Source organism: Perognathus longimembris, chromosome 15 (genome assembly GCF_023159225.1).
Source record: "Perognathus longimembris pacificus isolate PPM17 chromosome 15, ASM2315922v1, whole genome shotgun sequence".
NCBI lineage: Eukaryota > Metazoa > Chordata > Mammalia > Rodentia > Heteromyidae > Perognathus > Perognathus longimembris.
This window is the reverse complement of record NC_063175.1, coordinates 49,370,868-49,389,266: the sequence shown is the minus strand read 5'-3', so window position 1 is coordinate 49,389,266 and position 18,399 is coordinate 49,370,868. Positions and strand designations below refer to the sequence as shown.

The 18,399-nt window shown below is 40.7% G+C and overlaps 1 protein-coding gene across 2 annotated transcripts in view; it reads right to left on the bottom strand.

Annotated features, from left to right (window-relative positions):
• The window catches only part of Cdh20 (cadherin 20), a 171,605-nt gene that overhangs the window by 29,410 nt on the left and 123,796 nt on the right, over nt 1–18,399 (bottom strand). For both annotated transcript variants that reach the window (XM_048363012.1, XM_048363013.1), the window contains exons 2-4: nt 8,785–9,191; nt 930–1,224; nt 283–402 (exon numbers count right to left, since the gene is read on the bottom strand). In XM_048363012.1, the coding sequence (XP_048218969.1) occupies nt 283–402; nt 930–1,224; nt 8,785–9,027 (658 nt within the window). In that variant the 5' untranslated portion in view covers nt 9,028–9,191. The remainder of the gene's footprint in view (nt 1–282; nt 403–929; nt 1,225–8,784; nt 9,192–18,399) is intronic.

Genomic DNA, 18,399 nt, shown 5'->3' with positions numbered 1-18,399 from the left:
ATAAATATAGTCAATATTTGGGGGCTGGCTGGTGAGGAGCTATTTCCAGATAGGCAGAGCTTTGGCCTTTCCAGGCAGTCCCTGTACACTGTCTTTGCCTAGTGCTGGTCTCAGCCATACGCTCGTGCTCCTTTGCTGTCTTAATCCTAAAATTTGTAACTGTTTTCTTTGCTTACTAGACTTCCTGTTGAGTCCTTGTAAAGGAGAATTGTTTCTGTGATAAGTAGAGGTTTCAAAGGATTGTAGAATAAAAGAAACAGCTATGATTCTTGCATCAGATACCTGTTTTGGAGTCCACAGAAAAATAGGGCTGGCCCTGGAGAATGCTGTATACTACCCGGGCGCTGTTGCCATAGGTTGGGTCATCGGCATCTGTGGCTGTCACCTGGATGACAGAGGTACCTGAGGAAGAGAAGTAGCAACACTTATGTCTAGTTGCTAAAGGCCAGATGTCATCCTGAATGGTCAATCTTAAGGCATTTGCATGTGTTATGTGTTATGTTTACTTCCCTGGGGGAAGTCCCCTTTCTAAAGCATGCTTCCACAGTGCTTTTCTTGTATCTATTAAGTAGAGATGATCATGCACAGTTATGTGTGTTTAAATTCTTAGTCACTAGAAAGGACATCACAGTCTTTGGGGTCCTCATTGCACTTAGATAATATTGCAATGTTTCTCTTTTAGGAGTGTTTCTCTACCAACCATCTATTTTTTAAAAAACAGAACTGGAAAACAGTACAAGACTTATTATTTATTGTTGATTCCAATGTGTATGTATTTTCCTGCCTGTTAAAGGCCTTAGTTGTCTTTTTTGCTTCCATGTTTGTCATTTGTGAGCTAGTGTACACGTTCTTTGCATCTCTCTATGTACATAGGAGAATCTTTGATAGGGAAATGGCTGTTTGTGAAAATCAGTGAATCACCACCTTACCCACTGGTGACATTTCTGGCACAGTGGCAACATAAGGTCCATCTAGGAACTTGGGCTCATTGTCATTGATGTCTTGGATTTTGATGATGAACTCTGACTCTGGCTCCATTGGCCGGCCTGTCCGCCTGTCCAGAGCTTGAGCCCTTAAAGTGTACTGAGCTCTCTCTTCTCTGTCGAGCCTCTGAATGGCATGGATGTCGCCAGTGGTGTCATCAATGGTAAATACAATGCCTGCGCCTTCTCCCGAGAGGATGTATTTGATGGATCCATCTCCCCTGTCCATATCTGAATGAAGCTGTGGGAAAACAGTCCCAGAATCTCATTATGGATAGTCACAAGTGCTGGCAAGAAATTGATTTTCAGTTTTGAACAAACTTGTAGCTTTCCTTCACATAGGAAAATTATTTTTACTTCCAAGTTAAAAAAGTCTCAATAGGGCTGCAGGCATGGACCAGGTAGTAGAGTGCTTGCTAAGCAAGCCCTAGGACTACAAAAAACAATCAATGTCTACCTGTAAAGATACATAATTGTATCAAAGAGCACAAAGCAGTTTTTCTGTTTCATATTCTATATTTTGAACTTATTTAAAAAGTATTCGCCTTGAAGAATATGGAAAATATCTCCCGAAAGTATAGATCCTATTATGTGTAATTAAGAGCAAGAACCTTGCCTTTCCATTGAAAAGTAGACAAGCCTAAGCATCTGAAAATTAAAAAGAAATTGCTGTAAGTTAATTTTTGGAGTCTTGATGTTTTTATGACAATCAAGTGGGCAGAAAGCTGATGAAGTAATTTAAATACTGGCCGAAGGTATGGCTCAAGGCTATGAGATCAAAATCCCAAGACTGCCTAAAAAAAAAGACTAAATATTCCAGTAGCCCTTTCAACCCATCAGTTCTGTAACCCCAGTTCTGTGATTTGATTTGGCAGCACTATGCTTCTTTTTGTTTCAGATGTCAAATTGAATCTAACTGGTGGTTGCTATGTTTCACAGTAGCGTATCTCTGGTTTTTGTTGGACTCCTTGGGTTTATAACTGATTAACTCATGTGTGGCGGGTAAGTTAAGGTTAGCTTCTAACTCTATTCCTCCCAGATTTTTTTTTTGGCCAGTCCTGGGGCGTGGACTCTGGGCCTGAGCACTGTCCCTGGCTTTTTGCTCAAGGCTAGCACTCTGCCACTTGAGCCACAGCGCCACTTCTGGCCATTTTCTATATATGTGGTACTGGGGAATCACACCCAGGGCTTCATGTATCGGAGGCAAGCACTCTTGCCACTAGGCCATATTCCCAGCCCTCCTCCCAGATTCTTTTTTTTTTTTTTTTTTGGCCAGTCCTGGGCCTTGGACTCAGGGCCTGAGCACTGTCCCTGGCTTCTTCCCGCTCAAGGCTAGCACTCTGCCACTTGAGCCACAGCGCCGCTTCTGGCCGTTTTCTGTATATGTGGTGCTGGGGAATCGAACCTAGGGCCTCCTGTATCCGAGGCAGGCACTCTTGCCACTAGGCTATATCCCCAGCCCTCCTCCCAGATTCTTTAATGATGGCTCTCCAAACAAGTCCAAGACTACTCTGCATTAGTAATTGTAGATAATTTTAATGGTTTCCAAGAACTCTGTGATTTTGTGCTGTCCTGTAGAGAGTCTTTCTAAAGAGGGCAACAACAACAACAAAAAGTTAGTTAAATTTATTCAGCAGCACCAATTCTGCTGTTGCCTGTGTTGTTAGCACTTTGCATAGTTCAGCCATGAAGTTTGTGAGATTAATTTATAAAACAGAGCACTGGCATTAGGCTTAGAGAAAGGAGCCGGATATAACTAACCTGAACACTGGTTATATCATGTGTAAACTGATGATTTACTGTCTGTAACCTTTAATTTTTTTACAGTGTAAATTGTGGACAACATTGACACTTTGGATGGTTACTTGGATCATTAGAGATTAATGTATGTAAAGTATGGAGCACAGTGTTTCCCCCTTAATAGGGACACTAGAAATGGGGTGGTTATGATGATGAGACACCAGTGTAGAGCAAAGGGTATTCACATACCCAGCTCTTCAGTAGGCCTCCAGGATGAAGTAGAGAAGGGAAAACAAACAGCATGCTTTTTTGTTGTTGTTGTTATGCAGAACCCCAAGGCTAAGGCTGGTAAGGCTGCCTGAAGCTTTGGAGGGTTGGCTTCTCTGAGGATTGAACTTTACCCAGCTAAGAGACCTGGAAAGGTATCCCCAGAATCCTCCAGACAGAGAAGGCTTTGGATGTTGGGACTGGGTTTGAACTTATCTCAGACTGACTCCTGACCAAGTCACAAACAGCAGCTTTGCTGCCTGGAGGGGCTCAGCTGTATCTTATCTAGACAAGGGAAATAAGAGAACAGTCTCGTGGGAAAAAAAAAAAGAAAACTTTTTGTTTCTACTAAAATTATTCTGTGTAGTATTGGACGTTCTTACATTTCCTTATTCCATGTTCTATCTATTTTTAAAAATAAACATTCTGTTCATGCAGTATGAAAAACAGATAAAAAGGCAGAAGTGCCCGGTTCTTATGTAGAAGAGAAAGACTTTTTATTTGTGCTTGAGTACAAGGAAAGGAAAACCCATTCCCTGTGGAACATGCACTTCTTGGCAAGGGAATGGAATTGGGAAGAGAAAGGCAAAGATTTTGTAAAGTCTCTTAAATTTTATGTTTGTTTTTGCTGCTCCTGGGGCTTGAATTCAGGGCCTAGACACTGTCCCTGAGCTTCTTTTGCTCAAGGCTAGCACTCTACCACTTGCACCACAGTGCCACTTCTGGCCTTTGCTGAGTAGTTCATTGGAGATTAGAGTCTCATGGACCTTCTTGCCTGGGCTGGCTTCACACTGTGATCCTCAGATCTCAGCCTCCTGAGTAGCTAGGATTATCCATGTGAGCCACCTGGCTTGTTTCTTAAATTTTAAAAGAAGAAATGTATACCTCTTGGGAATTGTAAGACATGTGGCATAGGATTTAAAATGAAGCAGGTTAACTTAGGGCATGACAGGTTATTGAGGGGGATGAAGCTGACATAAAGTATGCACTCAGGATAATTAGAGATGGCTTAAAAGGTTCTGTTTGTCATCTGTATTGGAAGAAATTGAGGAACTTTACAGGCAGCATTTCTTAAAGGTTTGGGCCCTGGCATGTAGCATGCTCTGAATAAAATGTTACTGAAAGGAGAGTATAAAGTCAGGGCTGAAGCCTTTGTGGAATCATGCCATCTTAGTTTTAAGAACTAGCATCTCTCTGGTGACTTCAGATTGTATGTTTACAGGTTTACAAGGAGAGGGGAGGGTGAGGGAAGAGGAGGAAGCCTCTCATGTACAAGAATATCAGCTGTGAAGAGGGGCAGGACTGACTGACATGGAATTGATTTCTGAGGTGTGTAATTGTATCAGTTCATGATCTTTCTGGGAAACAAAATCTCCACCAGATATTTTAACAGAAAAATTGATTATGAAGGAACAACAAGGAACGAGGAAACAGTGAGATGTCTGAGTGATGAGCATTAGTAACTCCAGGGAGTCAAGGCCCTTTTGGTACAGGGAAAACAGAGGCAGAGGCTAAGGGCTCCTGGCATCTAAATGTGTGGAGGATATTCCCTTGAGGCTGTGTGTTAGGCCTCTGAGGGGAAAAAGCTGAGGCCTTTGGAGTATAGAGGAGCCCTTTCTCCCCAAGTCCTGCTGACCTGGGACCCAGGCCTTTGAGGGTGGGGTGCCATTGATGGTGCTTGTATTCCCAGTCCCAGAAATTCAAATCAGCTGTTAGCTGAGTGAAAAAGCAAGTTCCTTTCCCCTTCTCAGCCCCCTGGCTTCTCTGTGGTATACCCCAGCTGGAAAAAGAAATCATGGCTTGCAGAATGCCAGCCCCTGATCAGAGTAGCGTATGACGAGGGGACTCGGGAGCTGAGAGACACTAAGGAGCTTAAAACCAATGCAGCCGTGCACACGAGTATTCCGGTTTGCCCTGCAGAATAGACGTTTGCTTGCAAAAACTGCTAAGGAGCTTTTCTCTAAGTCACTCAGAAAATTGGCAGTATAATAAAATGGTGTTTTATCTTTCTCTATATTTAATCCAACTAACACCGACTGAACACTATGTGTGGTGCATAGGTTTGTACATCTTGGGAAAATATTTCCCCCCTTAAAAATGTCTCAAGTCTCCTGGACAAAATATGACAGATTACAAATTTCAGTTATTCTAATAAGTCTTCATGATAGTCTTCATGATTTTCAGCTAGATTCTCATAGTGAATGCTAGGAAGTTCATGCAGATTCTCAAAAACCATATTTGCCTTAGGATTTTGAAAACAGGTATACCCCTCCTGCTTTGTGAGCCTTCAGAGTACTTGGGGCCGTGCTCATACTGATTATACAATGTCCATGTAGTTGTTAACCTTGGCATGACTTGAAGCCACGGATTCGTGCACATGCACAAGCTCTCCGCACCCCTCTCTTTGCATATGTCAATATAATCTCGCTTTAAACTCCTTACTCCCTTGTCCTGGAGATCCCAGCGTGGGTTTTATAAGACCATTCCAATTATAGCTGATAATTGTTGCCCATAGTCCTTCCTGAAATAAGTAAATACTCTGGCAAGCTCTCCAAACAGACATCTTCTGGAGTTCAAGGTGACAAACTGAATGTCCCTGGGGTAAAGAGAATGAAGGGTGGATGAATTTTCTTTCAAAAGAAAGTATGAGGATAAGTGCTTTCTTTGGTAGGCAAATGTACAACTCTTCATGGAAGACACACCCAGTGCTGAGTAAGTCCTTCTCCTGGCTGCTGTTGTTGGAGTGTGCGATTGTCTGATGTCCTGAGTTAAGGTTGTTAGGAGAAAGAAAACACTAACAATGATGCAGAGTGTGACATAGCTGCATACTTCCCATTGTCAGTGAGAAAGGGCTCAGGAAGCAGTCAGCCTCCCTTAGATTCTTGACCCCACCTTAGGCATCTGTGAATCTTCAGGGTTAGGGGGAAAGATGCTGGCTGGCCACGTGAAGAGAAATGTGAAGGAAAGCCTATCGCTTTGGGTTAAGAATAATGGCTAGTATGATTCAGGCTTTTCCTGCTGCCTTCAGTGCAACTTTGGACAGTGAATATCACCTCTCTGAGCCTGATTGCCTCAGTTTATTACAACTCCCCTGACATTGTTATAAGGAATAAATTATCTGCTTTATGTGAAGATGACTGATGTGGTATAGTGGCAGCCCAGTGCAATGTTAGAACCTTTTCCTTTCTGTACTTTCATATGACCAGTTATGCTAACTGGGAGGTGTGGACATGCATAGAGAGTGCCATTGCGATTTCTATCCTTGGAAGGAGGGAAGAAATCCCTAGATTGCATAAGTATATGATGCAGTTTCTGAATACGAATGTATTCCTTTATATCTTATTGGGGAAAAATATATACTAAGAAGTTAGAAGTCTTTGGGTTTCTTCATAGGTGGAGGAGTGATGGCAGCACACACTTGCCAGGGCTGTGGATGGGCACACGTCTGGGTGAGGACAAATGTGGTGTGTGGGGGGGCCCATAAGGAGATCTGTCTTGGCCATGATAATGAGAGAAGTATGTCGAGAGAGGTGCTGATGAGGCTGGAAGAAGTTCTTGAACTGCGTTGTAGGAGCTCTGTTAAGCATTCAAGAGGTTACCGCACTTCCTTAATCAGATGGGCAGCATGCTAGAGAGGGTGCTTCCAGGAGATGGGGATGGGAAGAGCCTCTCCTCAGGCACACGTACCTCCAGAGCCTGCTCAGTTAATCTAATTATGAGGAACAGAGGATCACAGGAATGAGTTTTGAGAGGAAGGGATGAATCTGAGAGAAACTGGCAAGGAAGTATTGACAGGTGTAGTGACTATTGTACATAAAGGATGAAGAGGAGGACATAGAAATGAGGAAGAAAGATTTTTGAGGTCATGAGGTTCATGACTACAATAGGTATGCATTAGTGAGCTGCTAAATTCCCATTATGAATCCCCTAGACTACCGTTGCTATTACTTACTGCAACATGGTCGTCATGATTAAAGAGGTATTCTGGACCAAGTATTGTGCTAAGCACTTTATGTGAAGTCTCTTATTGCATTCCTACTACATGACCTCTTCGTTCATTTTCCCATCTTCCATGTGGCAGGTGCCATGTTAGGTCTTGGAAATGAAATGAGAGCAATGACTTTGCCTTCTCTGGGCTTCTGATCCAGTGGATGAATCCACACAATTAATGTGTACATTAAAAGAAAAATAAATCTGTCCAGGAGTTTGGCCTAGTGGTAGAGTGCTTGCCTAGCATGCACAAATCCCTGGATTTGATTCCTCAGTACCACATACACAGAAAAAGCCGGAAGTGGTGCTGTGACTCCAGTGATGGCGTGCTAGCCTTGAGCAAAAAGAGCTTAACGACAGTGCTTAGGCCCTGAGTTCAAGCCCCAGGACTGGCAAAATAAGTCAATCAAGTACTGGAGATAACAGTTACTCTTACAAAAGAAATGATGGCAGGAGAATCTAACAGACGCTACCACAGAGAATGGGTAGCAAAGCTTACACTCAAAATGCCCGTACTATTGAAGAATAATAAAGTTAACATTGTGAAAGTTGTAGGAACTGCAGGTCATGTTTCTGGAGCAGGAGGAACCAGGGAAAAATAGCATAAAGTGCACTTGGACTGCAGGAGACAAAGTGTGTCATTAAGTTGTGGGGGAGTTGTTTGGAGGACTTCTTCCCTTCCAATGAGGTGACACAGAGGAGACTTAATAAAGGGGAGGCTTGAAAAAGCTCACATGTGGAGAATATGGATTGTGGAAAAGGAAGTTCAGGTGGTCTAGAGGAAATTGATGGGGGGCTAGCTAGGTATTTGCTCAGCTGAGACAATGGTAGACATAGAGATGAAAGACTAGAAGGATTTTGGAGTTATTGTGTCCTAGGGCCTACAAAATTGCGAATGTCGAGAATGCAGGATGAGGGGAGGGGAAGATACTACTTGAGAAGTAGCAATTCTTTCATTCTCTCCTTCTTCCTGTGGATAACTGAGAAGAACGAGGTTAATGGTGCTTGTTGACCTATAAAGAGTGTCTCTGCAAGCATCTGACAGGGCTGGACTTTGAACCACATGTATTTCAGTCTGACACCTAAGCTCTTAGCTTTTGTACTAGTGTCTTAGTTGTCATATGAATGAATTATTTATTTTCTAATTAATTCTTTGTCTATCATTCTCTCACTTGGTTACTTTCAGAAATGGTCTCTGATTAATATCCAAATAAAGTAAACATAGGAAAAAGCCAGGATTAAAAATGAAATGATGATAGATAAGTCAAGGGGATTTGGATATAAAGCTAGTAAGCGTATTTGTTTATTGTCTCTGACTATCTTAAAGCACATACATCCTTGGAAATTCTGAAGTAAAGACTGTTTCTCTTTTTGCCTTTCCCTTAAATTTGGGCCTCAGGTTATATCTGTTGACATGCTTTGAAAAAAATGACAAAGCATAAACTTCTCCTTTCCCTTTTGCCTTTCTATGTCTTTCTTCTCCATCCTGTCATTCTCAGAAAGTTGCTGCTGCCTTTCCTGAGGCTTGAGAGGTTCTTGTGGGTCTGAAATGTTTTCTGTAAAACTGTACTTCTGTTTTTTCCCATTCTAAACAGAAGCATGGACAAGAAGAGATCTTCCCTTTTCTGACGTGTATCTGACAAAGCAAAAAATCTATATTTTAATTATGGGTGAGATAAATGCCACTAGTTAAATTTTTTGTTGGTCCTCAGGCACAGGCTAGGTAAGCATTCATATGCAATTCATATTCATTAACATGAGATACCCTGATAATTTATCTTCCTATTGGACATGTCTTACTTACCTTGCCGACATACAAAGGGTCTGTCCCAGTGTACTCTTCCAGAACAAAAAACTGGTTCCAAACCCAGCTCCTCTTGGCTCGCTGATGCGTCTGTGACTTGTCGGACAGGAGCTCTTCTAGTGTGTCTCGTGGTGTTGTGCTGGAGAGAACAGTGGTCGTAAGGTCCATCAGTCCCCAGAAGTACAAGGACAAGCCAAGTCCAAGCCAGCTCCTTGCATTGCTCATTCTACCAGAAGTCCACATGGGATTGCAGGATTTCAGAAGGCGATGGGACAGGAAGATAAGCCACAGGAACTTGAGTATTTTCCAAATAAAAAAATTAAAGAAAACCCCCACACAGTTTATTGGATACTTGGTGCTTCCCAAATAAGATCCCGATTCAAGTCAATCTGCTTGAAGTTGACTTCCTGTCAAGTTAAGGAAAACACAGTGTGATGATATAAGATTCTTCCTTGTATACTGGTTACAACTTTCCAAGAAATGTTAGTAAATATTCAGCTTTTACTCGTTGAATTAAAGTGTCAACTGGTTATTACTTTAGAAATGCTTCAGTCATAAATGAAATTTGGTACAAGGAAGACACATATTTTGCTAAAATCATTTGTAAACCTTTGAATTTTAGTTTTTAGTGGGAATAAAACTAATGAATAATGTTGTGGGTTGAACTGTACTGATTGGTTTCAAAATGTTTATATTCAGGCAGCCTCCTAATGTCTTAAGATAGCATTTGTTTCTGAACTTTATAGTTAATAAGTAATATTTCTATTAGTTCAAGTGCTTTTCTTGGTTTATTAAAAATGTACCAAGCTGGGGTCACACCTGTAATCCTGTCTACTCAAGAGGCTCAGATCTGAAGATAGCCGTTCAAAGCCAGCTAGCCACTGAGACTCTTATCTCTTATTAACCACCCCCCCACATACAAAAAGAGCTGGAAATAGAACTATGGTTTAAGTGGTAGAGTGCTATCTTTAAGCAGAAAAAAGCTACAGGATAGGGCCCACCCCTGAGTTCAAGCTCTAGCACTGGTATGCGCACACACGCGTGCACGCATGCACACACACACACACCAAAAAAGTAGCAAAATCCAACTTCTTTTGCCACCCACGATTCTTTTGTGCCTATCCTCTTATTATTGATAATGCTAGGAATCTTGGGTTCCATTTATAAACAGCCATGGGTCACAAGTCAAGTTCACCCTCTATTGCTTCAGCATTGAAGAACTGATAGGGGCTGATAAATGTGACCTTTGTAGGCTGTGAATGGTCAGTTAATCATACCCTTCACCACACACTTTAGAGTGCTATTAGTCACACACCATTGTGAGGAAGCTAGAAGCCTTCCCAATGGATTTCCTTTCTCAACCTGAAAGAATGTTAACTTCTACCCTAGGGTCACCTTTTCATTAGTCAAAATTTGTTGGTTTCTCTGAAATCAGATTTAGCTGCTGACCTCACTTCTGGGCTATGACCTCATCAACCTTTTCCTCCCTTTCTTGGCTGAGTTTAATGAGGTATCATAGCACTCAAGCTACTCTGTCAGAACACATAAAAATTCTCAGTGGGCTTAGGAACTTTGCTGTTAATTTGAAGAATTGCTGTCATGTCTTAGGACACATGTTTGTACCTGAGGATGTCAGATCCATGCAACTGGATAATGTTTCTTCTCTGAAAGTAGCTTAAAATGCATTGATGCTAGCTCAAGACCCATGTTCTGCCTGTCATCATCAGAACTCGTGATAGTTTCCTTGCTAATACTATTGAAACGTACAAAAGACTTTTGAAAATACCATATAATCACTTTATACAATGTGTCATTTTTTTCTGTAGAAATCACTTCAGGGAGAACTGATAAAGTCAGAAAAGATGGGAAATTGTAGAAGGTTTTTAAAAGACTTTTTCGACACTAGAAATTTTGTAGAAGAGTCAGAGTAGGCTTCTTTCAAGTTCTAGCTCAAAAGGCAAATTGAGCATTAAGAAAAAGCAAGCCAGGTGCACTTTATGTAAGATGACATGTTCATTACTAACAGTTCCTTCTCTCTTTGGATTGCTGGACAGAACCTAGCTCATGTTTCTGTGACACCTCTCTAAAGGGAAATATTCTGAAAGAAGCAACCTTATCCTGGAACTGAATTGATGGAAAAGATTGATGAGAAATAGGTTTGGTGTGTTAGGGGCCTAGGAGGTGGACTAAACTGTAGCACCAAACAAAAGCTATTGCTAGAATATGGAGCTTGGCAGTTGGCAAGGGGATATTCTATACACTGTAAGATTTAGGGTCACTTGGATTTCTCCTTCTATCTTTACATCTGACTTGTTAGTATCTGTTATCAAAGTTCTGAGTTACAGCTCTGTTGGTTGATTCTCTTAGTGACTTCTCATATTTAATTTGCTTATCTGCTGGGCAAAGACAGCAATTGTTCTCTTATTTACACACATTGTCTCATCCTTCCAGGACTGTAGTAAGATTTCTTAACAACAGTGGTTTGTTATGATTAAGGTACCATAAATTACCCAAGTTATGTGTGAAAATAAATAGAGATGAACCTGGAATATATTCATGGGCACCTTTGGGACCACAATTCTGGAGTGAGCTATCATGTGTATCAACATTTGTGGTATTCTTCGGTAGCAAATTCGAGCTCAGCCCGATTTTCTCATAATATACATTGTTTTTCCATCTGGGGAACCTCAGTGAAGGGTTAGCTTTGAGAAAACTTTAATAAAATAGAGAAAAATTCTTCTGTAGTTGACAGAATACATGTATGTGTTATATTTACTACATTTCCTTTAAGGTCTCAGTTTCTGTAAGTACATTTTGCATGAGCATACATGTCAGTTGTGATATTTTTGTGGGGGTGAGCTAGCTTTAAGCAGCTTGCTTTGGGTTTAAATGTACAAATGTCCTCTATTCTTCTTCCACTGGCTAAACTTCATGCACACAATAAAATTTGAGGATGTTTTGAGGGATTTTATATTCTCATATTTTTTCTCCCTTCCTCCCTCTCTCCCTTTTTTGGAACCAACCAACCTTCCTTCCTCCCTTTCCTTCTTTCCTTCCTTCCTTCCTTCCTTTCTTTCTTCCTTCCTTCCTTCCTTCCTTCCTTCCTTCCTTCCTTCCTTCCTTCCTTCCTCCCTTCCTCCCTCCCTCCCTCCCTCCTTCCTCCCTCCTTCCCTCCCTCCCTTCTTCCCTCCCTCCCAACCAACCTTTCTTCCTCCCTTTCCTTCCTCCCTTTCCTTCCTTCCTTCCTCCCTCCCTTCCTTCCTTCCTTCCTTCCTTCCTTCCTTCCTTCCTTCCTTCCTTCCTTCCTTCCTTCCTTCCTTCCTTCCTGCCTCCCTCCCTCCCTCCCTCCCTCCCTCCCTCCCTCCCTCCCTCCCTCCCTCCCTCCCTCCCTCCCTCCCCCTTCCTTCCTTCCTTCCTTCCTTCCTTCCTTCCTTCCTTCCTTCCTTCCTTCCTTCCTTCCTCCCTCCCTCCCTCCCTCCCTCCCTCCCTCCCTCCCTCCCTCCCTCCCTCCCTCCCTCCCTCCCTCCCTCCCTCCCTCCCTCCTCTGTCTCTCTCTCTTTTGTGCTGGTAATGGAACTTTTTCTTAGCTTTTTCACTCAAGGTTGGTGCTCTGCTGCCTGAGCAACAGTGCCATTTCCATTTTGGCTGGTTAATTGGAGGTAGGAGTCTCTTGGATTTGTCTGCCTTGGCTGGCGTCGAACCATGATCTTCCGATATTAGTTTCCTAGTAGCTAGGATTACAGATGTGAGCTACTAGAGCCTGGCGCTCCTATTTCTTTCTTTCTAATTTTTTTTTTATTACTACTCCTGTCTTATCTATAGGTGTGATCTGAAGAGTTCAAGAAGAAAAGTATTTGCGGGAGCCTTTGTGATGAGTGTTTGGTAGGCTTCTCACTTGCCTCAGCTTTCATTTCCCACTCTTGCCAATTTGGGCCTCCTACAAACCAGTGCAGAGTTCTTACTTCCTTCCCTTTCCTTGAATACACACAAAAGGTGCTTTGGGGTCTTTAGGAGCTGTGAAATCTCTGGTGATCCTATAAAAGTTGGTGGTCTCTGGATTTTCTTAGATTCAGTAACAAAGACGCCATCCCTATTAACTCTTTTTGTCTTAAAGATCTTGCGCCATACCTATTAACTCTTTTTGTGTTAAAGATCTCGATAGTGACAGTTGATGTGAAGCATGCGCTATTTTTGCTTCTAAGTGGAATGTATAAAAAATACAACTTGCCTAAAAGTTTAGAAAAAGCCAGGTTATTTAAGAGTTACTTTAATTCTATTAATTTTTACACAAATGAAGGAGAAATCAATCATGATAAATACAACCAGCTTGTAACTACAAATGGCATGATTCTCATATTCATGCCTTTTCCTGTAAATAGGAATACATGATATAGTTGATGATAACTATTATTGTTCTTATCTTATAAAGGAACAAACTGATACATAAATACTTGTGTATATAGATCTGCCTTGGGGGAGACTACGTATGCCCCATGACAAATACATTAGTGGAAATTAACTTTTGTGCTAAACAAGTCTTTTAAAAGTTTTTCTCTCCCTAATCCTAAAAGGAAGCAAACAGCTTGGTAATGAACACCGTAGGAAGAAATTAAAGTTATACGTAAAAGTGTGTTCTCAGAGAATTGTTTGTTTTGTTACTTAAATTCATTGTGATATTTAAAATGTAGGGGAGTGGTATGGTTACTGCTTTCTCCTTGAGATGAACTGGGTTTTTATTATCTTCCTCTGATTTCTTTCCTCATTATTCAGCTTTCTGGAGCTTTTCATACGTGGTGGAAGTACTACCCAGAAACGCTCAAACGACATCTCCTCAGAAGCAATCAGTTGACTCAGTGACTCCCCGTGTGAACATGGTGTGTTTAATGTGCTGATGTGGCCTGACGCCTCACAGAAGTGAATGTAGCATCATTGGCTAAGGCAGCTGCATTTCCTGAGCTATCACTTTTACTTAAAGAAACAGCCTGAAAAATGCACTTAAAAGAAAAAAAGAGAAGAGAAACTTTTTTGGAGATCTTAGATAGCACAATGAAATATGACAGTGTACCATAAGTTGCATCAACATTAAATTGGAGTGCAACTCAGTGTCACAGTGTCTCTCAATCAAGGGTCTTTTTGAGAAATATGAATGAATTTATTTTACACAGAAGTCAATAGGAGTCCTTCAATATAGATTATAGAACCCTTAGAGAATGACTTTACAGATGGTCACAGGTATGGACTGTGGGGTGGGGTAGGGAGTAATGAGAGGGCAGTAGATGAATGAAAAAGGGAGCTGAAGATAAATACAAGGATACTGAACTTACATAAGTGAAAAAGGAAGTGGGAAGTGTGAAATGCATCTTAGGGGGAGGGAACAGATGGGATAGGGACCAATAATGGAAAAAGTGACCGATAAGAAGCATTGGACACGTTAAATTGTAACTTCCTTGTGCAGCCTTTTAAAATTCAGAAAAAAATGGCAGTCAACTGAAAAAAATGAACAGAGAATAACAATGAATACTTAATTTCCACAGAGATCATAGGAGGTGTTCGTCATTCTTACTTATTCCCTTTCTTTCCCATAACCAAATTAGTTTATGTTTTTTTTTTTTTTTTTTTGGCCAGTCCTGGGCCTTGGACTCAGGGCCTGAGCACTGTCCCTGGCTTCTTTTTGCTCAAGGCTAGCACTCTGCCACTTGAGCTATAGCGCCACTTCTGGCCGTTTTCTACATTTGTGGTGCTGGGGAATCGAACCCAGGGCTTCATGTATATGAGGCAAGCACTCTTGCCACTAGGCCATATTCCCAGCCCCCAAATTAGTTTATGAAAGAGAGTGTTATCTTATAAGTGGAACTATGGGGTTGATGTGGTGAGGAAAGGCTGTAAGGTGTGCTAATTTAGGTTTAGGAACGGGATCTGTGTGTATGTGCATAGATGTGTGAGAGGAACTAAGGGAGAAACAGAGTAGAAAAAAATTATGTGATTAAGTGCTGGCTTTGAAAACCTTGATTGTCCTATCATCAAACCTGCGGTGTGTCTCCTGTGTGCATACTGACCTTCTGGCTATAAATTTCCTTGCTTGAGTGATGAATAAATGCATTCTTACTTTAGAAATCCTTTCGATAGAGTTCATGCCCAATTCTTCCCCACTTTTCATTCTCATTATAATCAGTTTTTCCAGTTGAGGGTACCCTGTCTCTCCATCCATAGCCTCCAATACTGGCAAATAGATTCTTTTACACATACTTAGTAGCTAGTAAATGTTCGAATCCTCAAGGAGCTAGGAAGTTTTTGACCTACTTTACCCTTCCTCAACTTTTCACTTTTAATCAAGCTAATGAAACGACAGCCTAGTCCATGGGCAATTTCTCTAACTACCGCCAGACAAAAATGATCAATTTTGAGTTTTGAGAATTGTCCCACATGCTTGCTAATTTTTCATCATTATGAGACATTTATAATTGCATCAAATTTGTGCTTGTTCATTAAAAAAAGCATCCATTTGAAATGTAATTCATTGGATACTGTTCTTCTTTGATAAGAAGTTGCAAGTAATTGTGACTTAGTGCTTTTTGTTACTGCTTTGTCTTTGTATAGAACTTTAAGAAGGTAGGACAATCTTTTTTTTTTTTAAATTTCCATAGCATATCTTATTGTATCTGATGTCTTTCAGCATTTACTGAGGTTGGATGCTATGAGAGCTTTACAGAGAAGTACATGAATGCCATCCCAACTGTAATTGAAGGGGACAATCTGACAATCAACCCCAGATGCTACACTCCTTAGGAGGCCTCCTTCCACCTTTTCCGTGATCCTCTCACTGGAGATATTCCTTGGCCAGGAATGATGTTTGGAATGAGCATTATAGCTCTGTACTACTGGTGTGCAGCCAGGTGAGAGTCTATATTTGTCTGTGTGGATAGAAGGTAGGACAATCTTATAGGTGCCTCTAGACCATAAGGATTATGCAATAGGAAGAACTTGGAGCACAGTTAAGTTTGCTATCTAAACTAAAGCGTTAAGCTTGAATATCAAGTATGTTTAATCAAATAATGGATTGCAAAGCCAGATAAAATTGAGTTTGCATCTTATCCCTACTACTTATTATCTGTGCAGTCTTGAGCAACTGATGTAACCTCTTTAAGTCTCTGTCATCTAAAAACTAGGGATAATTATAGACAGCCTCACAGGATAGAGAAATAGATAGATAGAATGTCAGAATGAAGTAAGAAAATATAAACAAAAATCCAAGCATAGTGTTTGATAGATGGTGAGTCTTGTGCCTGAGAAGTAATAAGATCTTAATAAATATTTTAGTTCTCTTTCTGTCTTCTGAGGGGTTTACAGTTTTCGCGGAGATGCTGCCATTAGCATTATTGTTACACTGGTACTAGGAACAGGCATGGACATCATAGCATCATTAGTGATGATACAGTTGCAGCAGCAGCTGCGGCAGAGACACACGCAGTAATGGCAAGTGTTTATTCTACGCCAGGCTGTGTTAAGTCATTGACTTTTAAAAATTTAATTCTTTAAAAATTTCACACAAAAAGGGGCTTTATTTCTCTACTCTGCAAAGAAACAAATGAGCAACAATGGGCTGAGGTCAGCTCCCCCTGGCTCTCAGGAGAGCAGGTCCGCACTGGGCCTTTGTCCCTAGCTAGTAAGAGGTTGGGTTGGGATTCTTCCATAGGAGAAACTCCACAGTGTGTGCTTATTAGCACGTGTGAGACTGAACAGAGATCTGTTTATGATGAAGGCCACAGATCACTAACAAAATGTTAGATGAGGTCCAAGGAGGTGGACGTGATCTGCAGAGAGAAGAGGTTCAATTTAGGAGGGGAATGACGCAGGAGATGGCAAAAGTCACTTCTATGTGCTTTGGAAATTGGATTGAAGTACATGGAATATAGTTTGCAGCTTCTGGTGAGCAACAGCAGGTTTCTGAGCATGCGAAAGTCACACTGATCAAGTCTCTATTTAGTAGGATTTCCAGAAAGGAAGTGAGAGGAAAATTGGCCCAAAGAAGGAAAGGATTGGGGAAATGTTTGAAACAGGGAGGCGGCAGAATGTTCAGGACTGGCCACCTGACTGGATGTGAACAAAGGCAGATGTTTAAAAAAATGAAACGAGTTAAAGTTCGGTGCTTGGGTTCCTGTAGGAAGCTGGGACGACACAGTAGTTAAAGGCAAGTTGGTAAATTTGGATTTAGACATGATAAAAGTTTTATCATTTTATGCCTAATTATTTAAAGAGACAGGAACTCTTCTCTTTATAGTTCAAAACTTCAGAGCATCTTTGGGCATGAAGAATATGAACTCCTCTGTTGCAAATCTCACCTCTCATTGTGTCTCTATGCCATATCCAGCTTTACTAATCTGATAAAATTTACCTTCAGCTTCAACTTAGCTAGGGAACATTTTGATTAGTCAGTTCTCAGCTGCTGTTCTGTTTGCAGATGCTTCTCTCACAATAGAGTAATGAATGTTTTATCTTTTATTCTTTTGATGTGTAAGAAATTACATGTAGAAGACAACTGCATGATCTGTTAAGGGGAAGAATTTGTCTATTCTTTAATGAGACAAAAGAAAAATCTCACTGACATTTATTATTTATCTTATTGAAGAAAAAGAAAAATCTGCATTCTAATACATGCCTTAAAAATCTCTTAATGTAGCATGTCACATAATCTAGAATTCGGACACCTCTGTTTAAAACCAGTTCCAGTTTACCACTCAGTGTTAGGCATGGAATAGTTTGCTTAACTTTTTGAGCCTAAAGTATGAGGATAATAATCTTCTTGAAAGGATTATCACAGATTATAAGGATCTATTTCTATAGAGTATTTAAAAAAATAAAAATAGTTTACCTTCTATGTGTTTGTTCTTTTACTATACCTCCTCAAATTAGTGCATTTCCTGCCTATTATTCTGTATTGTAATAATTTCATTGTCTGTATCCCATATGGTAAACTGTTGAAAATAGACAATGTCTTTTATCCATGTATCCTTGATACCCATTGGGTGATTTGGCATGTACTAGGCACTTAATAATATTAATTGAATGTCAATATATTTTAGACTACAGAAAATATTTGTAAATTTGATATTTCTTTTTATCTTAAAAATTTTAATTTGAGCTGGGCGGTGGTGGCTTATGCCTATAATCCTCGCTATTCAGGAGGCTGAGATCTGAGGATCGTTGTTTGAAGCCTGATCAAGCAGAAAAGTCCATGAGATTTTTTTTTAATTTATTTTTTTCTTTATTGCCAAAGTGAAGTACAGAGGGGTTACAGATTCATATGTAAGGCAGTGAGTACATTTCTTGTTCAACTTGTTACCTCCTCCCTCATTTCCCCCTCCCCCTCCCCCTCCCCCTTTCCCTCTCCCCTCACGAGTTGTACAGTTGGTTTACACCAAATGGTTTTGTAAGTATTGCTTTTGGAATCATTTGTCTTTTTATTCTTTGTCTCTCGATTTTGATATTCCCTTTCCCTTCCTTAGTTCTAATACCCATATATAAAGTATCCACGGTACTCAGTTGAGATACAATGATAGCGCGGGTACAACCACAGGAAGGGAATACAAGAGAAACAAAACAAACAAAAACAACAGG